This window comes from Mandrillus leucophaeus, unplaced genomic scaffold (genome assembly GCF_000951045.1).
Source record: "Mandrillus leucophaeus isolate KB7577 unplaced genomic scaffold, Mleu.le_1.0 Scaffold14, whole genome shotgun sequence".
NCBI classification, from domain to species: Eukaryota; Metazoa; Chordata; class Mammalia; order Primates; family Cercopithecidae; genus Mandrillus; species Mandrillus leucophaeus.
Window position 1 is genome coordinate 4,487,131 of NW_012101365.1, and position 22,933 is coordinate 4,510,063.

A 22,933-nucleotide genomic window follows, 5' to 3' on the forward strand; every position below is an offset into this window, starting at 1 on the left:
AAAGAAACTTCCATACTGTTTTCCATAATGGCTGTTATAATTTACATTCCCACCAAAAGCATGTAAGAGCTCCCTTTTCTCCACATCCTTGCCAGCATTTGTTACTTTTTGTCTTTTGATAGTAGCCATCTTAACTGGGGTGAGATGATATCCCTCAACTGGGGTTTTGATTTGCATTTCCCTGATGATTTGTGATGTCAAGCATTTTTTCATATACCTGTTGAGCATTTGTATGTTTTCTTTTGAGAAATGCCTACTTATGTCCTTTGCCTACTTTTTTTGTTTGTTTGTTTGCAATGGAGTCTCGCTCTGTCACCCAGGCTGAAGTGCAGTGGCGTGATCTTGGCTCACTGCAACTTCCACCTCCTGGGTTCAAGTGATTCTCTTGCCTCTGCCTCCTGAGTAGCTGGGATTACAGGTGTACACCATCACCCCTGGCTAATTTTTGTATTTTTAGTAGAGGCGGGGTTTCACCATGTTGGCCAGGCTGGTCTTGAACTCCTGACCTCAGGTGATCCGCCTGCCTTGGCCTCCCAAAGTGCTCGGATTATAGGCATGAGCCACTGCACCCACCTTGCCCACTTTTTAAACGGGATTATTATTATTATTATTATTGCTGTTGAGTTCCTTGAATATTCTGGATATAAGTTTCTTGTCTAATGAATAGTTTGCAAACATTTTCTCCTATTCTGCACATTGTCTCTTCACGCTATTGTTTCTTTTGCTGTGCAGAAGCTTTTTAGTTTAATATAGTCCCATTTGTGTATTTTTGTTTTTGTTGCTTGTGCTTTTGAAGTCTTAGTCATAAAGTTGTTGCCTAGAACAATGTCCTAAAGTTTTTCCCTTATGTTTTATTCTAGCAGTTTTACAATTTTGGGTCTGACATTTAAGTCTTTAATCAATTTTGAGTTGATTTTTGTATATAGTAAGGGGTCTAGTTTCATTCCTATGGATATTCAGTTTTTATAACATCATTTATTGAATGGTGTCAGAATAATACCATTCTATGTAAGGTCATTTTAACAATATTAATTCTTCCAGTTCATGAACATTGGATATCTTTCCATTTGTTTGTGTTCTCTTCAATTTATTTCATCAGTGTTTTGCCGATTCCATTATAGAGGTCTTTCACTTACTTGGTACATTTATTTCTAGGTATATTTTTTGGCAGCTATTGTAAATGGGATTGTTTTCTTGATTTCTTTTTCAGCTAGTTACTGGTGTATAGAAATGCTACTAATTATTGTATGTTGATTTTGTATTCTGACAACTTTACTGAATTATTTCTCAGTTCTAAGAGTTTTTTGGTGGAGTCTTTAGGTTTTTCTCTATATAAGATCATGTTGCCTGCAAGGAGGGACAATTTATAATAACTTCCTCATTTCTAATTTAGATGCCTCTTATTTCTTTCTTTTGTCTGAGCTCTGGCTAGGACTTCCAGTACTGTGTTAAATAGGAATGGTGATAGTGGGCATCCTTGTCTTGTTCCACTCTTATTTAATATAGTACTAGAAGTCCTAGATGTTTATTGATTTTATATTTTCAAAAAATCAACTTTTCGTTTTGTTGATCCTTTGTATTTTTTTTTTAAGTCTCTATTTTGTTTAGTTCTGCTCTAATCTTTATTTCTTTCCTTCAACTAATTTTGGGTTTGATTTGTTCTTGACCTTCTAGTTCCCTGAGGTTCATTGTTGTTTATTTGAAATCTTTCACTTTTTTTAATGTAGGCATTTATTGCTATAATCTTCTACCCTCTTAGCACTGCTTTTGCTGTATGTTATGTTTCCATGGCTCACTACAGCCTCAACTTCCTGGGCTCAGGTGATTCTCCCACCTCAGTCTCCTGAGTAGCTGGAACTACAGGTGCACATCACCATGCGCAAGTAATTTTTTGTATTTTTAGTAGAGACAGGATTTCATCATGTTTCCCAGACTGATCTTGAACTCCTGGGCTCAAGTGATCCACCCACTTCAGTCTTCCAAAGTGCTGGGATTCCAGGTATGAGACACTATGCCTGGCCTCTTTCTTAATTTATTCCTTGACCAAGTGGTCTTTCAGGAACATGTTGTTTAATTCCCATTTATTTGTACAATTTCCAAAGTTCCTCTTGTTATTGATTTCTAGTTTTATTTTATTGTGGTCTGAGGAGATACTTGGTATGATTTTGATTTTTAAAAATTTGTTGTGACTTGTTTCATGGCCTAATATATGGTCTATCCTGGAGAATGTTCCATGTGTTGATGAGAAGACTGTGTATTCTGTAGCTGTTGGATGAAATGTTCTGCAAATGTCTGTTAGGTCCATTTGGTCTATGGTGTAGATTAAGTCTCATATTTTTTGGTTGACTCTGTCGGATAATCTTTCCAGTGCTGAAAGTGGGGTCTTGTCTACAGCTATTATTGTATTGAGGTCTATCTCTCTCTTTAGTTCTAATATTATTTGCCTTATATATCTAAGTGCTCTGGTGTTGGTACATATATATTTACTATTGTTATATACTTTTGATAAATTGATCACTTTATTATTACATAATGACTTTCTTTGTCTCTTTTTATTTATTTATTTTTTACTTAAGGTCTATTTTGCCTGATATAAGTACAGCTACTCCTGCACTATTTTGGTTTCCATTTTTGTGCAATATTTTTTCCATCCCACCACTTCCAATCTATGTGTGTCTTATCAGGTGAAGTGAATTTCTTGTAGGCAGCAGATAGTTGTCTTCTAGACAGCAGTCAGCCTATATCTTTTAATTGGGAAATCTAAATCACTTACATTCAAAGTTGTTATTGATAAGCGAGAACTTACTCCTGTCATTTTGTTGTTTTCTGATTGTTTTATATATCTTTTGTTCCTTTCTTCCTCTTTTATTGTTTACTTTTACAATTTGGTGGGTTTTTGCAGTGATAATGTTAGACTACTTTCTCTTTCTCATTTGTGTATTTGCTCTACCAGAGAGTTTAATACTTTTGTATGTTTTCATGATTGTAGATGTTGTTCTTTCCCTTCCAGATGTGGGACTCTCTTAACCTTTTCTTGTAGGACCGGTCTAGTGGTGAATAATTCCCTGTTTTTGCTTGTGCTGCAAATAATTTATTTTGCCTTCATTTTTGAATGATAGCTTTGCTGGGTATAGTGTTTGTGGTTGGCAGTTTTTTTGTTTGTTTCTTTTGTTTTTTTCCTTTCAGTACTTTGAATAATCATTCTATGCTCTCCTGGCTTGTAAGATTTCTGCTGTTTTGGATTTTTTTTTTTTTTTTTTTTTTAAAGACAAGGTCTCACTCTGTCACTCAGGCTGGAGTGTAGTCATGCAATCATGGCTCAGTGCAGCTTCGACCTCCCAGGCTCAAGCAATCCTCCCACCTCAGCCTCCCAAGTAGCTAGGAGCATAGGCATGTGCCACCATGCCTAGATATATATTTTTTTACTTTTTAGTTTTTGTAGAGATGGGGTCTGACTGTGTTGCCTAGGCAGGTCTTGAACTCCTGAGCTCGAGCAATCCTCCTGCCTCGGCCTCCCAAAGTGCTGGGATTACAGGCGTGAGCCACTATGCCCGACCAGTCTTTGACTTTTGACAGTTGGACGGTAATGTATCTTGGAGAAGGCCCTTTTGATTGTATCTATTTGGGGTTCTGTGGGCTTCCAGTATCTGGATGTCTATATCTTTTGCAAGACTTGGGATGTTTTCAGCTATTATTTCATTAAATAGGTTTTCTATGTCTTTTCCAATCTCTTTTCCTTCTGGAACTCTCAAAATTGGAATATTTTATTCCATTGTGGTGTTCTGTTACATATACTTTCTTTATCTTGTAAATTTTTTTCTTCTTTTTCTGTCTGACTAGATTATTTCAAGATGCCTGTCTTCAAGTTCAAAAATTCTTTCTTCTGCTTGACGTAGTGTATTGTTGAAGTTCTTGATTGTATTTTTAATTTCCTGTATTGAATTGTTCAGTTCTAGGATTTCTGTTTGGTTCCTTTTTAGTGATATCTTTTTGTTGAATATCATTCAGATCATCAATTATTTTCCTGACTTCTTTGTATTTTTTATCTGTTTTCTCTTATATCTCATTGATTTTTAAAATATCATTATTTTGAATTATTTTTCAGGCATTTCATAGATTTCCTTTTGTTTGGGATCTGTTACTGGAGAAATATTGTATTCCTTGGAGGTATGACGTTTCCTTGCTTGTTCATGTTTCTTGTGTCCCTGTGTTCATATGTGTGCATCTAGTATAACAGTCACTGTTTCCAAGTTTATGACTGTCTTTTATAGGGAATTACTTTTACCTGTAGATGTATATATAGTGTTGGTTGGGTACAGTACTTTGGCTTTGATTCTGTGTGGATGCAGTAATGTAGTTTCTGTATGATTTCTTCAGCTATAATCAGCATCAGTGGTGTCTTTGGGTTTCTTAGTGGCTTAGGCTGTGGTTGTTAGGAGAGGCTATAGCAAGACTTTGCTGGGGGTGGGGGTGCCAGGTGGGCTAGTCCTCAGGGACCAGTGGTGGCACAGTGGGCTGGGTATGTCAGTCCTTGGGCCCCTAGTTAACATATGTGAGTGCTGACAGAGGCAGGTCTGGGTGGGCTGGTCCTCAGGCCTCCAGGTGGTGTGTTTGGGTGCTGGTGTTGGCAGTGGTGGCCTGAGCCAGTGGGTCCTTGGGCCCCTGGGTGATATGCATGGCATCGGTGGTGACAGTAGTGGCAATGGGTCACACTTCTACTCTAGCCCCTGAGTGGTTCATGTGGGTGCCAGCAGTGGCAGTAGTGGGCAAGAGGGGCCAGTCCCAGGCTCCCGGGTGGTGTGTGTGTGCCAGCAGTGGTGATGGCAGGCTGAGTAGGCAGGTCCCTGGGTCCCTGGGAGATGCATGCATGGGCAGTGGGTAGGTGCATTAGTCTACCCCAAGGTCCCTGGACAACATGCACAAGCCCTGGTTGCAGTGGCTACAGGTAGAGTGGGCCTCTCTAAGGGCTCCCTGACAGTGTACATGGGCTCTGGCAGTGGCAAGTGGGGTGGGTGGATCCTTAGGCCCCAAGATGGCACATTTGGGCACCAGAGTTCAGGTAGGGTGGGCGTGTCCTCAGGCCCTGGAACAGTGTGCAGGTGTGCAGCAGCTCTGCCACTGGAAGAGGTAGGGTTGCTGTTAGTGGCAGTGGTTCCAGGCAGCTAGCTGTCAGGCTCTGGGGAGCACAAACTTCAGCTTTCTTTGCCCCAGGTCAGCTTATTTAGTGCACGGCCCTGCCCATTCCCCAGGGTGTAGGACACTGCATGGGCTAGAATGCTGGGGACCTGTCCGCACTGCTGGGTCCAGCTGGCATTGGAACACTGCAGCTCTCTGAGTGGACATGAGGGGATGTCAGCAGGGCCCCAGGGATTTGGAGATACAGGATCTGTAGGGCTCCAGAGCAGGATGTAGACTGGTGGGGACTGGGCTTTCAAAATGGTGCTGTGTTGCAACTGCTTGGGTATCAGGGGATAGGTGGGACCAGTGCAAACTCCCTCTTGGGAACAATGCTGTCACATGGACCCCCAGAAGTCCCCTGTATTAGTCTCAGGGCCTGCAAGGCCTGAGGGCTCTCCTGTGGGTAGGATTGCAGGAGCCTGTGGGGGGAATGTGGACCACGGGGGATCTCTTGCTCACCCTTTCTCCACACTGGGGACTTTTTCCTGGCTCTGAGCTGATCCCGGCCAGGCCAGCTGCTCCGCTTCCTTCTCCTTCCATGCCTCGGAAGTTCTATGCTGAATTCCATGTTCTCTCATTTGCTATATGCAACATGTGGTTATCTGCTTGCTCTTTTGGTCCTTCTTTGTGGAGGAGGCAAGTGCTTGGCCCCTCTAGTCAGCCATCTTGAAGCCCCTCTCCTGTTGGTCTATGTTTAAAAAATTCCTTTATACTTTTAACGGGTTGCAGGAGGAAGTAGAGATAAATGCATGTATTCATCTGCCTTGTTCAATGGTAAATCATATGAAATGAAACATTTTTGGGGTGCAAAAGCATTTTCTTCCCCTTTCTAGTCAAGGTAGTTAGCCTTATTTTAGGGGTGTTAAAACCAGGACCAGAGAGGGGAAAAGAGGAGGACAACTTGCCTAAAGTCACACAGTTGGTGAGTGACAGAGCTGGCACTAGAATCTGGTCCTTCCCCTTCATGGGCAGTGTCCTTTTATCAACACCCATGTGAGGATTTGGGGGTGCTAGGGCAAGTACCATGCCCAGACTCCTGCAGGGCCACTCCTCCCAGCTGCTCTTTTGCAAAGTCCAGTCTATATGCTGTTTGCTTAGCAAAATACTCTAAGGAAGGGAAGGGTGCCCCATCCCCACAGGACCTCCCCCTGGACATCTGTGTTCTCCCTCTGGACATCTGTCTTTCTCCTGTGTTCAGCATCCTCCTTCACCACTGTTAACACATCCAACACTCAGGCCTGTGAGAATTACAGGATTTCCAACCCTGGCTTAGAATTCCATGTCTGCCACTTAGCTGTGTGACTTGGGGCAAGTTGCTCGGAGAAGACTTCCCTCATCTGAAAAATGAGGGTAAACTAATAATCACCTTCAGAATCCATTATGAGGACTGAATGAATGACACAGGTGAATGTACACTGCCCCTGTTGATGCTGTTTTGGAGGCATGTTGCACATGCTAGCTTCCTTTTCCCTTAGCAGCTGCTCCTGCCTTGGCAGAATTCCGTTGTGCTTATTTATATAACGAAAAAGTTCTTTGCAGAGGCTTAAAATGCACGACATCCAGAAAGAGAAACTACAATTACTTAAATCACCCTCTGTTGCCAAAGACCCAAGCAAAAACCTCTAGTAAGATAGAGATTTTTATATAGAGACTGGGGGAGAAATAGCAGGTCCTTTGAGGCTTGAGGAGGATGAGGGCTTTGAAAGAGAAGGCCAAAAACATTGAGTAACTAGACGTTTCTCAGTGAAGTCAAGAACAAGATGGGGATGCTTGTGTCATTGGCATTATTTAACATTGTTTTGGAGGTTGTAGCAAAAGCAGTAAGACAGGAAAAATAAATAAGAAATAGAAAACTTTGGTAAGGAAGAGCAACATTATTACAATTGATAATGATATGTGTGTTTACTAAAAAATTCCAAGATAGTTAATTTTAAAACTGTAAAGCTAAGGCAAAGACAGGCAACAAGTGTATAAATGAATATTTTCCTCTTATACTGCAGCCATAACAAATGGAAAATTAATTGAGGCAAAAAAAGGATCCCATCCTTTCTTTTAGACAGGGTCTTGCTCTGCCACCCAGGGCTGCAGTGGCACGATCATGGCTCATTGTAACCTCCACCTCCCAGGCTCAATAGACCATCCTGCCTCAGCCTCCTGAGTAACTGGGACTACAGGCATGTGCCACCACACCTGGCTAATTTTTCTATTTTTTGTAGAGAGATGGGGTGTCACTGTGTTGCCCAGGCTGGTCTCAAACTCCTGGGCTCAAGTGATCCTCCTGCCTTGGCCTCCCAGAGTGTTTGGATTACAGGTGAGCCACTGTACCTGGCCAATATCCCATTCTTTTCTTTCTTTCTTTTCTTCTTTTTTTTTTTTGATTTTATTTTTGAGGGTTCTTTTTACTAAGATCCCATTCTTATTAGCAACACAAATGATAAAATACATTTGGGATAAACTTAATTTGGTATATTTAAGGCATAAATGAAGAAAAATAGAAATCTTCATTAACAGATGTTAAAGAATGCCTGAATAACTGGATGAAAAGACATGATATTGGAAAAATATTAAATCTTCCCAGTGATGTCCACATCTTAAGTCAAATCCTAAAGAGGTTGATGGGGCCAGAGGGGGAAACTGGATAAATTGATTATAAGCTTCATCTGAAAGAGTAAGATACATATAAATATATTTTAAGATAGAGGAATAATGATCCCACTTTAAAATCCATTGACATATGTGTAGATAGCATAATATGGAGGACTAAGCACCACACTGTTGGCCATGATTATGTGTGGAGGGCAGGGTTACCAGATTCTTTCACATTCTATCTTGTTGAAATGTTTGAGTTTTTCAAAATAAGCATATATTGTTTTATAATCAGAAAAAATGGTACAAATCAGGACAAGAGTGCATGAGATAAACTACACAGAATATGAGTTCCCCTTTTAGATCCATCTCCAACCAAGAGTTACCCTTTGTCTTCCAGACCTCAGTTTTCCCATCTGTAAAAACAGAAGAATTTATACCCCGGGGGACCTGGTGAGGCCTAAGTCTTATGAATGCTGCCAAACTGAAGCCAACCAGCAGGTCCCCATGGGTGTCAGACTGTTAGGCTGGGGCGTGATTCTCTCTGAGGCTCAAGTTCAGCATTGTCCATGAAGCCCTTGCTCTACTTGGGCTCCTGGCTCAGAAGAATTATGCCAGGAGGCCCAGAAGATCGATCACAGGTGTGAAGGATTTCTTTATGCACTTTTTCACTGACTGATTCATTTGAAAAACCTACCCTGTGCTTGGTTCTGTCCTGAGCGTGTCTGAGCTACTGATTGTTTTCAGGTGACCGGAAATAGTCTGCCATTCCCTCACTGAAAATTTCATTTTTGCATTCATATTTTTAAGTTTTAAGAGTTATTTTTTGTTTTCTGAATGTTCCTTTGATAACAATATGCTCTGGTTTCATGAAGGCAGTGCTTTCTCATCTTTCGAAGATATTAAGACAAATATTTTCAAAAGATTAAAGATTAATATCTTCTTTTTGAAGATATTAAGGCTATTTGCTTGACATTGTCCCCATTTTTTTCCAAATCTCATTTTTCTGTATGTTCATTTTGGCCTCAGTCTTCCGTATCAGAGGTTTTTCCTCGAATGTCTGGTGATCCTTGGCGCTGCATCCCTGTCCAACTGTAAATCCTTCTGAAGGCTCTGGGGTACTTGTTGATTATGGACTCCACCACAGAATGATCAAGCTGGGTGTTTTCACTGGGTGAACTCCCAATGTCACTACTGTTAGAGCTTTCCTCTTGGCCTTGGCCAGAGCAAGCTTCTCTGGGGGGTGTAAGCTTGGCTGTCCAAGCTCTAGAATCTAAGTTGAAGGGAAGAGACTACAGTTCTCAATATTTAGTGATTAAACTTCTATTTAATTCCCTGTTTGTTTGTTTGTTTGTTTGTTTGTTTGTTTTGAGACAGAGTTTTGTTCTTGTTGCCCAGGATGGAGTGCAATGGCGTGATCTCAGCTCACCACAACCTTCACTTCCTGGGTTCAAGTGATTCTCCTGCCTCAGCCTCCTGAGTAGCTGGGGTTACAGGCATGTGCCACCATGCCCGGCTAATTTGATATTTTTAGTAGAGACAGAGTTTCTCCATGTTGGTCAGGCTGGTCTCGAACTCCTGACCTCAGGTGATCTGCCTGCCTTGGCCTCCCAAAGTGCTGGAATTACAGGCGTGAGCCACCGTGCACAGCCCAATTCCCTGTTTTAAATATGGTACTCATGATTTCAACTATGTCTGGTGCCATCCTGAACAGAGAATCTGTCTCCAGAGAATAAATCTCCAATCTTCTGCCAGGCTAAATGAAGGGCACTCATCTGGCTGCAGACAGTGCGGAAGAGAAACTGATATTATACAGATTATCAAACGGATATTATACAGATCAATCCCTGTTTTCGCTTTCATCTTCATTCTCACTTCCAGAGGTACCTGGTACCTTAGTCTTTTGGAGTCGAGGGATTCTTAGCTTTACCCTCTACTGATTTGGGTTTTAGCTTTCTTAGGTCTACTAGGTTAGTCACCATTCTTCCATCTGCTTTTCAACTTCCAAAATATTTTTTCTTCCTGCTGCTGCTTCTATTCTTTTTGCCCTTGTGGGTATACGCCTTAACATTTTTATTCCTTTACTTTGTTTTAGTGAGGTTTCAGGAGGGAGAGAGGTTAATATACCCATCCAATCCATGAAAAGTGTGGTGAAATTTCTGGGTTTCAAAGGTAAAATAAAAATCTTGCTAGTATCATATCTAAAATGACACTGAACCTGCAATCTAAATAAAAGACAATCAGGCATATTTCATACTTCTCTTCTGAAACATAAATGATAGAAAACACTGTTTATATAATTCTCAAGGAAAAGAATTGGGACTATGTAGAGTCCTCTATGTAGCCAACCAGTCATTCATGTGCAAAGCAAATGAGAGATGCACAAATATTGGAATGTATATGAAATGCATGTTTTCTGAAAATATTACTGAAGGATATACTCCAGTCAAATGAAAAATGAATTAACATGGAGAGCTTAAGAAAAGGGAAGACATGGCCGGGTGCAGTGGCTCATGCCTGTAATCCCAGTACTTTGAGAGGCTGAGGTGGGTGAATCACCTGAGGTCAGGAGTTTGAGACCAGCCTGGCCAACGTGGTGAAACCTCATCTCTACTAAAAATGCAAAAATTAGCCAGGCGTGGTGCTGCACGCCTGTAATCCCAGCTACTCAGGAGGCTGAGGCAGGAGAATCACTTGAATCTGGGAGGCAGAGGGTGCAGTGAGCCAAGATTGTGCCATTGCACTCCAGCCTGGGTGACAAGAGCGAAACTCCATCTCAAAAAAAAAAAAAAAAAAGAAAGAAAGAAAGGGGAAGACTTGCATGTAAAAATACATCTGGCTATGATATATCAGATAAATGTAACCAACGACGAGAAGGAAGAGTAGTAATACAAACACTAAGCAAAATAGAATTCAAGGCAAAAATGGTAAGTGGAACAAAGATGAGTATTTAATCATGGTAAACAATAAAATTCATGAAGAAATTATAATAACCATGATTTTTTTTTTTTTTTTTTTTTTTTTTCACAGGGTTAGGCTAGAGTCTGGAGTGCAGTGGCACAATCATGGCTCACTGCAGCCTTGACCTCCCAGGCTCAAGCAATCCTCCCACCTCAGCTTTCCAAGTAGCTGGGACTACAGCATGTGCCACCACGCCCAGCTAATTTTGTATTTTTTGTAGATGAGGTTTCACCATGTGGCATCATGTTGGTGCTCAAAAAGTTTCAGATTTTGGAGCATTTGGATTTTGGATTTTCAGATAAGGGAAGCTCAACCTGTACCACTAATGTTTTACTCTTTTTGCTTTATGACCTATCTTTCTACCTGTCTATCCATCTGTTAATTATCTTTCAGTTTTAATAAAGTTTAAAGGAAATGGCAGCCATGAGTACACGTTCTCCTAAATGCTCCAGCATGCATACTGCATTTTTGGTATTTGAAGCTAAAAGGCATATTCTTTGTCTAGAAATCTGAAATGGAAATCATAAATGTCTATTCTCTGTAATGATAGTAATACATTTTTATATTCTTGGACTATCTTTAAAATGGACAAAGTGATGGGGTTTTCTGTTGTTGTTGTTTTTGTTTTGCTTTGTTTTTTCTTTTTTTAGACAGAGGCTTGCCCTGTCACCCAGGCTGGAGTGCAGTGGCGCGATCTTGGCTCACTGCAGCCTTGACCTCCTGGGCTCAAGCACTTCTCCCACCTCAGGCTTCCAAGTAGCTGGAACTACAGGTGCGTGCCACCACGCCCAGCTAATTTTGTAATTTTTGTACAGGAGGTTTCGCCATGTTGCCAGGCTGTTCTCAAACTCCTGGCCTCAAGTGATCTGCCCGTCTCGGCCTCCCAAAGTCCTGGAATTACAGGCATGAGCCAACTGTGCCTGGTCGGACAAAGTGATTTTGTATGTACTTATTGCATACAATAGCTTTAAAGGGTAGTGATTACTTTCAATGCTTTTCAGTTGAGAGTATCGAAGTTTGAAGAGAAAAAGTGATTTTCCAAAGTCACTGTTAGTAAACGGCATTGATACATATATTTCTCAAAAATTGATTGTGCACCTACTGTGTGCCAGGCACCTTGCTGGTTCCTAGGACACTGCAGAAGAGAACCAGACAGCAGTCTGGTCCAGAGTGGCTCCAGCTTCATGGGGAGGGCACTCACCCACCTCCCCAGAGCTACAGGGCAGCCTGAGAAGGATGAGGGCAGGTGGAGCCCAGGACTTCTCTCTCTCTGTCCAGAACACTTTGCCCACTCTTTCCCCCGAAGCTTTCTGGAAGATGAGAGCAGAAGGGAAGGCTCTTTGAACCCAGGGAAGCTGAGGCATAGTTGGCCTTCACCATGACCCATCTTCCTGCCCTTACTCCACCTGACCTTATTTGATCACTCTCCTTTTACCCTTTGTGCATGCTGTTTTGGTGAGAGATTTGGAAGTTTGGGTAGGAAAGAGGGACTCAGGAAGTTCAGCATGTGGAGTCCAATCCTTCTCCCCTCAACCCCCTCTGCACGTTTACTCTGGGACACGGAAGTCAGTTGGTTGCCATTCAGACTGTGTGGCACCAGGGGAAACTCGGTTTCGCTCCAAGAGAAGGCATTTGGGAGAGGGCCCTACTTTTTCATTTCTCTTTCCTTCCCTCTCTCCCTTCCCCCCTCCCTCCCCCACTTTCCTTCCTTCCTTCCTTCCTTCCTGCCTGCCTGCCTTCCCTCTGTCCCCCTCTCTCTCCTTATTCCTCTCTGTATTTCTGGTGGAGGTGGATGGGGTAGAAACTTGAGCATATTTCAGGGCTGATGGGCAGGGAAGGAGTGGGAGATTCCTTGTGAGGTGGTGGAACATGCTCTTTGCTTGGGCTGGAGGGGTGATCACCCTGAGCACAGGGAGAAACGTTGGCCTTGGATGGGGGTAGAGGGTGGGGGAGAAAAAGGGTTGATGATTTAATTGAATTTAGTGGATATTTGCTAGGGGTCAGAACATAGAAGGTCTCAGGCAAACGGTGCAGAGGGGAAGGATTGATTTAGCATCAGGTACATGAAGGAGGGCTCAGCCAGGTGCCATGAGCATGTGGGCATGTCTACCCTGAAAGGTGGCCTGGAGAGATGGAGGATATTCCAGGCAGCCAGTCTGGGTGTAAGGGGTAAACGAGCCTGGCCTGATCAGGGATGGCTGAGCAGCGGGAGGGTGGGCTGTGGCAGGGGATACGGAAGAACAAAGCCAGGTGGATCAGGTGGGGTGGGATCAGCCGAGTCTTAATGGAGGAATCTGGTGTCTTTGCTGACGAATACCTGCAAATCAAGCAGCCAGTAAGTGTTCTTCAAAGTGCAGTTGACGTGGGAGGAAATCTTTGGAAAACGCCACTTGGAAGATGTAATGTTGGGATGGGACTCACCTTTGCCTTCTCATATCTGAATTAACAGTTGCTCAGGTAGGAAACCTTTAGGGGGTTACAAAATATTACAGTAGACCCCCCAAAAATGTGTCCTATATTGAGGTAGGGGACTGCGGTTCTGTTATTTACAAGCCATGTGCTATTGACAAGTCCTGTGACCTTCCTGTTGCATATTTTGTTCCCTAAATGACGTCAGCATTTATAGCCCATGTCCCCATAGGTAGCCTGGACTCCGCTCTGTGTCATCTGCTTGATGGCCTTCAGATCAGCATGGACTTTTCACCCTGACATGGCCCGTTTGAGGCTCCAACAAGTTGGTGAACATCGGGAGAAGATGCAGGTTAAAGTCTCCACTTTGGCATCTCTTAGCTGTGTGACCCTGGGCTACTAAGCACAACTCTCTTTTCTTAGCTGTAGAATGGGCACAATGAAGCCTGTCTCACAGGCCAGGGTCTGTGTGGAAGACTTGCCATCCAACTCTTTCCCCATAGCCCAGCACCACACAGCAGGGCACTGCTGGCATGTGGGAGGGGTGAGGTGCCTCTTCTTCATGGTGCCAGATTCTCCTGCCCAGTGGCAGGACGGTTAGCATTCCAGGTGCCTGCCCACTGGTTGGGGAGTAGTGGTCGCCAGTCTTTGGGAAGACCCCAAAACCCTCCTGCATGTTTTCATTGCCCCCAAGGGGGAAAATGCCACCCCCAATTTAGCTGATTCAATTCAGGATACATTTACTGAGCACGAAGAACGTGCAAGGAAGTCTGCTGGGATCACCCTTGAAGGGGTCTGTGTGTAATGGTTGGAAGGAGCAGAGGCCTGGGAGGCAGAACAGACTTTCTGTCCCTAATCTATGCAGATCATTTCATCTTTTTCTGGCATCGAGTATATTACTGGATACCTATGTTTAAGGCTATGGCTGTTTTTCCAAATTGCTTATAGTTGAGGATAGACTGTATGGGAGTGGGAAAGAAGAAATACTATGGGAGTTCAGAGGAGGCAAATATTACATTGAATTTGGAGCTGTCCAAGCAGGGAGGGCTGCTTGGAAGAAGTGGCATTTGATCTGGTTCTGAAAAGCTGGATAAGAGTTGGGCTTGGAAAGGGGTAACAACCGTTAATCAAAGGTCGACTGTGTGCCACGCACTGTACTCAGCTCTGTATAAACATCTCTCATCCGGGAGTAGTGGTTCATGCATGCAATCCCAGCACTTTAGGAGGCTGAGGCAGGCAGATCACCTGAGGAGTTCAAGACCAGCCTGGCCAACATGGTGAAAGCACGTCTTTACTAAAAATACAAAAATTAGCCGGGTGCGGTGGCAGGTGCCTGTAGTCTCAACTACTCAGGAGGCTGAGGCAGGAGAATCGCTTGAACCCAGCAGTGGAAATTGCAGTGAGCTGAGATCCCGCCACTGTACTCCAGCCTAGGCAACAGAATGAGACTCCATCTCAATTAAAAAAAAAAAATCATCTCTCATGGGCATCACAAAGCCCTGTGAGGTATGTAATAATTGCCTTTATTATATAGATGAGGATGAGGAAACTGAGTAACTTTCCCAGAGCCACAGCGAGTTACTGACTATAGCAGTTAGCTATTGCTACATAACAAACCACCCAGAAATTCAGTGGCTTAAAACAATAGCCATTTGTTATTGTTCATGAGTCTACGGGTTAGCTGGGGGCTGGCTGGTCTGGGATAGTCTTGGATGGAACAACTAGACTCTGCTACACAGATTCCAGCCTTCAGCAGTGTAGCCCAGGCTTGCCTCTATGAAGGAGGCTGGGGTTTGAGAGAGGAAGTGTGCAAGGCCTTTTGCAGCCCAGCCACACCATTATTTCTACCACATTCTGTTGGCCAAAGCAAGTTCATGGCCAGCCCAGATTCAAGCAGGGCGGGGGTGTGTGGGGAGTAGACTCCACCTCTTGATGGGAGAGGCTGCAATCGCATTGGAAAGGCCACCAATACAAGTAGCTATGGAGGCCTGGGCCATTTTTGCTCTCTGTCTGGTACAGTCACAAAATAGGATTGGGTCTCTGGTCCATCTGGCTCCAAGCTGTGTTGTTTCTTCAAGGGTTTTCTTCTTCCAGGGAGGAGAAAAATATTTAGGACAGAGGGAAGAGCATGAGTGAAGGAAAGGAAGCAAAAAGTTCAGGACATACCTGGGCAATACTAAATGGCCCATTTTGAATGATGTGTGGGGTGTGTAGAGGGGAATAGTGGATAATAAGGCAGGAGAGGTGGTTCGGTCAGTCCTTAGAGGGCTGGAATGCATAGCTAAGCTGCTTGGACTTTATCTTGTATGTGAGAAGCCACATAATTTTTTTAAAGTTGAATTTATTTATTTTATTTGTTTATCATTTTTTTCGAGACAGAGTTTTATTTTGCTCTGTTGCTCAGGCTGGAGTGCAATGGCATGATCTCGGCTCACTCCAACCTCTGCCTCCTGGGTTCAAGCAATTATTTTGCCTCAGCCTCCTGAGTAGCTGGGATTACACCTCCCACCACGCCTGGCTAACTTTTGTATTTGTAATAGAGACGGGGTTTCGTCATGTTGGCCAGGCTGGTCTCAAACTCTTGACCTCAGGTGATCCACCTGCCTTGGCCTCCCAAAGTGCTAGGATTACAGGCATGAGCCACCGTGCCCAGCCTAAAGTTGAACTTATTATAGTATAACTCACATGCAGTAAAATTCATTGTCTTTAGGTATACAACTCTATGAGGTTTTTTTTGTTGTTTTTTGAGATAGTGTCAACACTCTGTCACCCAAGCTAGAGTGCAGTGGCATGAACATGACTTATGGCAGCCTCAACCTTCTGGGCTCAAGCAATCCTCCCACCTCAGCCTCCCAAGTACTGGGACTATAGGTGTGCACCACTGCACCCAGGTAATTTTTAAATTTTTTGTAGAGATGTGCTTTTGCCATTCTGCCCAGGCTGTTCTTGAACACCTGAGCTCAAGCAATCCACCCACCTCAGCCTCCCAGAGTGCTGAGACTACAGGCATGAGCCACCACACCCAGCCCAATTCTATGAATTTTGACAAATGCATGTAGTTGTCATACATATCACCTCAGGCAAGATGTAGAATATTCCTATCCCCCTTATGCTATCTGTAGTCAGTCTACTCCTCCTACTGCCATCCCTGGCAACTCTGTCATCCCTGGAGTTTTGCCTTTTCCAGAATGTCATATAAATGGAATCATCTGTATGTAGAATTTTGTATCTTTTTCTTTCATGTTACACAGTGCTCTTGAGATTCAGCCATGCTGTTGTTGTGTGTATCCATAGTTCGTTCCTTTTTAATGCTGAGTTGGATCGCACTGTATGGTTGTGACACAGTTTGTTTATCCATTCCTAAGTTGAGGGACATTTGGATTGTTTACAGTTTGGGGAATTTTTAATAAAGCTGCTACAGTTACATACAGGTCTTCACATAGACATACGTTTCTATTTCTCTCTGGTAAATATCTAGGAGTAGGATTTCTAGGTCATTTGGTGGGTGTGTGTATAACTTTGTAAGAAGCTGTTGAACTATCTTGAAATGGCTGGTCCATTTTGCACTCCCACCAGCAATGCATGAGGGGTCTAAGGGTTCTGCATCCTTGTCAGCACTTGGTATTGTCAGGGTATTTTCTTTTCTAATTTAAGCCATTCTAATAGTATATTTCATTATGGTTTGAATTTGCATTTCTCCAGTGACAAGATGTTGAGGATCTTTTCATATGCGTCCTCTGATGTCTTCTTTTGGTGAAGTGTTTTCAAATCTTTTGCACATTTTAAACAAATGGGTTGCTTGGTTTCTTATATTCAGCTTTGAGTTCCTTAGATATTCTAAGCATAAGACCTTTATCAGATATGTGTTTTGCAAATATTTTTTTTCCCAGATATCCAGAAGGATTTTAATGGGAAGTAATTCTTGTGTTTAATAAACATACTTATGGCATTATGGACTGTTGCGGGGATAGAGACAAGGAGGCTGCCTCAATGGTAGAGATGAGAAATGAGGCATGGGGCCGGGCCAGGGGCCGTGAACATGGTGAGGAATGGTGAGACAGGAGGCGTGGAGACCCACTGGATGGTGGGAAAGACCTTTCTTACCCTGGTGAGTCCTCCCTCCTTTGACAAATATTTGTTAAGCACAGGTAATGATCTAGGCATAGGGGAAATACCAATGAAGAAGTCCAAGTCCTGCATTCATGGAGTTCACATCTTGTTGGGGAGGACAGACAACAAACAGATATATCAAGTGTGTAACGTACGGGCTGGCGGATGCTGTTTGACACACACAGCAAGGGGTTCTTATGGAAGTGCCATCTTCCAAAGGGCTCATGGGATGGGAGGTTGAGTCCTCCGGGTTTCCACTCATGGGAAAGAACTGGAGCAGTGGAGGGAAAGTGGGACTGAGGTCAGGGCTTACATTCTGGCCCTGATGCTGGCCTTCAGGTGACCTCAGGGAAGTTCCCTTCTCTCTCTGGTCCTTGTTCTTCCTCTCAGGGTTGGGTCAGATAATCTTCCAGGCACTATGATTTTGTACCTGAAGTTCTTACAAGCCAACTTGGGTGCTTTAATGAGCTGAACTGGGTATGAATCGCTGGAATCCCATCCTTAGAATCAGGCTGTTTTGTTGAAAAGGTCTAGAGGTCATCAATTTTGGCCTCTCACCAACATAGGATCTCCTATGAAGCAGAACCAACAGGTACCTGTTCATCCCCTATGGGTGTCCCTCCAGGGATGAGGAGCCCACTCCCTTCCAAGGGATCACTTCCATTTTTAATTTTTTCTGTCTTTTTAAAGGGAAAGGATCACACCATTTACTAAGGGGAAGTGCCCTCCAACTGTGGATTACAATTCAGATCCTACTTCTTAAAGCCACATGTGAAGGACAGCCCGCAGTGACTGGAGAGCCCAAAGGTCTGAAGACAAATCTGGGGGTGAGAGCATGGGTGTGGGAGTGGGGTGTCTTAGAGAAAGGACACATGGGCCTGGGAGAAGGGAGAGATGTATGGGGATCACCTTTGCTGGAGCTGCATACCTGAAGGTCACAGTGTCTCCCAGGACAGCTGGGGACAGGTATCTTTTGTTGCAGGAGATCAATTATCCTGAGAACTCAACTCAGTCAGTGACATGAACATGGGGGCCAGAGAGCAGATGGACTGAAGGGATGGGACGTGGTTGACACTCGTGTGACCCTTTCTATTCTAAAGCCAGAGTGCTTGGCCCCTTGTTTATTAAAGTTCAGAAAGTGGTGGGAGAGTGTAGCATGTATTACACGGCAATTCTAGGACTCTCCAGGAACACCCCATTGCCATCCCAGGATGCTTCTGGAAGCTTAGCAGGGCCTCACTGATGAGGAAACTGCTGACCTCAGGCAATGTCCAGCCATGGGGAACATCGGCTTCACCCCTGAGTCAGCCCTTGTGGGTACCCTTCCCTTACTGTTTTATGTCATTGAGAATCGGGGAGCAGGTTGTCCCTAGAGGAGACTGGCATACCACAGCTTCGTCCACAAAGCTCACATGATAAAAAATACTTGAAACACTTTCTTCAGTGTGCGAGTGTCTTACAAAAAGCAGTTATTCACCGGTGTCAAAACAAATGTTTTTGAAGAAGTAAAGCCGTCTTTATTCACCTTGCCAAGGTATTGCAGATGACCAGCTTCCCACGCCCAGTAGCTGATCCTCAGAACCTGGTTGCCACACGACTGTCTACGTTTGATGCCCACTTATTGTTATGTTACTTGTGGTCCATGTTGCAAGAGGGTGCTGAAGGCATACAACCTGGAGGTTGAGTGGGAAAAAATTGCTACCCTCCTAAGCAACCAGAGAGGTGCTAGAACCTGATGTTGCTTTTTAAAGATTTATGTGCTGGAGTGTTCAACCCAATCACCCACAGGACCACGTCTAGAAACTGAACTGGAATTCAGTGGTTATGCAACATTTATTATTTTTGGGGGCTGAGGAGCTCTTTTTTTCTTTTTTTCGCAAACAGAAGCTTTTAGGGGAAGTCCAATATATAACAAACATGTAGCCACTTTGAATCAAGCTGGGTGAGGCCAGGAGTCCAGCCCTCGGGGCCAGCCCCTGTGCCCTCTTTCCCTGGAATTGTTAGGAACCAGGCCACACACTAGGAGGTGAGCAGTGGGTGAGCGCCCCCTCCCGTCAGATCAGCGGCGGCATTAGATTCTCACAGGAGCCGAACCCTATTGTGAACTGCACATGTGAGGGATCTAGGTTGCACGCTCCTTATGAGAATGTAACTAATGCCTGATGATATGAGGTGGAACAGGTTCATCCTGAAACCATCCTCCCCCACCACCCCACCCTACCCTGGTCTGTGGAAAAATTGTCTTCCATGAAACCAGTTCCTGGTGCTAAAAAGCCTGGGGACCGCTGTAATAAAGGACTTATATCCAGAATGTATGTGAGTTCATATGTATCTCAATAATAAGAAACACCAAAATAAAAAATGTATAAAAGATGTAACAGACACTTTACCAAGAAGATATATGGATGGCAAATAAGTACATGAAAATAAACTCAATGTCATTAGGCATTAAGGAAATGCAAATTAAAACCACAATGAGATAGTACTACCCACCTGTTAGGATGGCTAAAATTGAAAAGACTGACCATACCAAGTGTTGGTGAGGATGTGGAACTTTTGTATACTGCTGGTGGAAATGTAAAATGGTACAATTATCTTAGTTCATGTAGAAGATGTTAACATCAGGCCGGATGCGGTGGCTTGCACCTGTAATCCCAGCACTTTGGGAGGCCATGGTGGGCAAATCACCTGAGGTCAGGATTTTGAGGTCAGCCTGGCCAACATGCAAAACCCTGCCTCTACTAAAAATACAAAAACGTTAGCAGAGCGTGGTGGTGGGCGCCTATAGTCCCAGCTGCCCGGGAGGCTGAGACAGGAGAATTGCTTGAACCCGGGAGGCAGAGGTTGCAGTGAGCTGAGATCGTGCCATTGCACTCCAGCCTGGGCAACAGAGCGAGACTCCATCTCAAAAAAAAAAAAGATGTTAACATCAGGGGAAGGTAAGTGAGAGGGACTGCTGTACTACCATTGCAACGTTTCTGTAGAATAAATTGCAAATAAAAATAAAAAGCAATTAAACAAGTTAAAATATATGCAATAAAACTTTTAAAGAGACTGTTTACCTTACAAAACAAGTACATTTGTTCAAATATCTCTATCAGCTATTATATTACAGACAGTCACTGTCACTGTAGAGAAGGTCAGCAAGGCCAGGTGCGGCGGCTCATGCCTGTAATCCCAGCACTTTGGGCGGCCAAGGCGGGCAGATTACCTGAGGTCAAGAGTTCGAGACCAGCCTGGTCAATATGGTGAAATCCCGTCTCTACTAAAAATACAAAAAAAAAAAAAATTAGCCAGGCGTGGTAGCAGACACTTGTAATCCCAGCTACTTGGGAGGCTGAAGTAGGAGAATTGTTTAAACCTGGGAAGTGGAGGTTGCAGTGAGCAGAGATCAAGCCACTACACTCCAGCCTGGTCAATAGAGCAAGACTCTGTGTCAAAAAAACAAACAAACCAAAAAAACAACAAAAAAGGTCAGTAAATTTGTGACGCTTGCCTTTTTATAAGAGAAACCTGTGTAACAACTTTATTTATTTATTGAGACAGGTCTTGCTGTGTCCAGCCCAGGCTGGGGTACAGTGGCGTCATCATGGCTAACTATAGCCTCAACCTCCTGGTCGAGGAGCTCAAGCGATGCTCACATCTCTAAGCCTCTCAAGTAGCTGGGACTATAGGCTGCACCACCACACCTGGCTAATGTTTTTGTTGTTTTAGAGATAGCATCTTGCTATGTTGCCTAGCTTGGTCTGGAATTCCTGGGCTCAAGCTGTTTTCCCACCTTGGCCTCCTAAAGTGCTGGGATTATAGGCGTGAATCACCAAGCCTGGCCACAAGATTTTTTTTGTTTTTTTTGAGACAAAGTCTTGCTCTGTAGCCCAGGCTTGAGTGTAGTGGTGGGATCTCAGCTCACTGTAACCTCTGCCTCCCAGGTTCTAGCTATTCTCATGCCTCAACCCCGCAAGCAGCTGGGACTACAGGCATGAGCCACCATGACCGATTATGTTTGTATTTTTAGTAGAGATGGGGTTTTGACTGGTCTCGAACTCCTGGCCTCAAGTGATCTACCAGCCTTGGCCTCCCAAAGTGCTGGGATTACAGGTGTGAGCCACTGCATCTGGCCCCTGGCCACAACTTTAAATTAGGCAATTCTTTAATATTTTGCCATGAGATAAGAATGAGTTCATGTGTGTTACAAAAATAATGTGTGCTGGGGAGGGACATTCATCTATAATGGAGCAAAAGGCACTCTGGCTGCCAGAGCCGGCTGTGCTGCCTATGGAGGGCTAGAAGTGCCAGGGACTCCATACCCCTCTGGAGCTACCCCCACTAAGGGAAGTTGGTTATAAATACCAGCTCCCTCACCCCTTGTGGGATGTACCTTTGAAACGCATGTTTTACATTGGTTTCCAGTTTTCCGAGTGCAGTTACACTGTAGTGGCCACCACTGGTAACCTGCTTGAGAATGAACCCATTATTGGCCGTCATCCCTTCCCTACTCCCCTGCTGGTGTTTACTTCACCTCCCAAATAAACTGCTTGCACTCAAATCTTTGTCTTAGGGTTGGCTTCTAGGGAAACCCAAACCAAGACGAACACATTTTTTCAGGCATTCCAATGGATCATCCTGTTACACCCAGGGCTGGGGAACCTCATTTGGTGACCACTGCTCTGCTCTGCGATAGTAACTCCATCTGTCTGTCCAGGCTCTCCTCGCACACCCCCAAGACAGCCCTTCCCAGTGCAGGGCAGCTATGATTGTAAAAGGGTCCTTTGGATGTTGAGCTGAAATCTGGCTTGTTGTGACCCTTGCCCTCCTGCCTGGGCAGGGCCATAAGAGGACATGGAGTTCTGCAGGTTGTTAAGTGGGCTCTGCTGGGGCCTCCAGCAATCCCTGGGGAAGGAGGGCATGAGGGCGTGGCCACAAGGGCTGGACTCCTGGCCCCACCCAGCTTGACTCAAAGTAGCTCCATGTTTGTTTTATATATATCGGACTTTCCCTAAAAGGTTTTGTTTGGGGAAAAAAGCTCCACAGCCAAAAATGAAATGAATAAATATTTAATAACCACCAGATTCTAGTTCCGTCTCTTGAAATGGTCCTGCAGGTGACTGGGTTGAACCCTCTAGCACATACAACTTAAAAAAGTAACAGCAGGTTCTAGCACCTCCCTGGTTGCTCAGGAGGATAGTGATCTCTCCCACTCCAGTGTGAGATGCTGCCAGGTTGTGGGAAGCCCTGAGCAGACCAAAAATAGCCTTTTACAAGCCATGCCACCAGACTGAACATCCAGGTTCTTACTATGCCTTCAGCACCACCTTGCAACATGGACCACAGGTAACGCAACAATGAGTGGGTGTCACACATAGGCAGTCCTGCTGCAACCAGGTTCTGAAGAACAGCTAGTAGGCATGGGCAGCTGGTCATCTGCAATGTCCTGGCAAGGTGAAGCACGGCTGGCATAGCTGCTCACTTTACAAGGAGAAACTGAGACCCACAGGAGGAATAAGTTTACATAGGTTGCATGGCGTGGTTGCTTTAATAAACATTAATAGAATGAGACTTCATTTGCTGTGTTAGGTTCTTATCAATACCTAAGAGTGATGGTTCTGACCATTGTGAACGCTGTACCATGCTGTCTTTGGCTTTTTACCTTGATTTCACAACATCCCTCAGCACACCAGCCAGGCCAGCT

At 44.1% G+C, this 22,933-nt stretch overlaps 1 protein-coding gene across 1 annotated transcript in view; it reads left to right on the forward strand.

The window, feature by feature from the left end:
* Nucleotides 1-18,398, forward strand: part of LOC105534903 (chromosome unknown open reading frame, human C1orf177) — a 33,460-nt gene extending 15,062 nt beyond the window's left edge. The window contains exon 10 of the mRNA XM_011973837.1: nucleotides 17,935-18,398. Coding sequence (XP_011829227.1) covers nucleotides 17,935-18,007 — 73 coding nt within the window. The 3' untranslated portion in view covers nucleotides 18,008-18,398. The remainder of the gene's footprint in view (nucleotides 1-17,934) is intronic.
* Nucleotides 18,399-22,933: the final 4,535 nt, after the last annotated feature.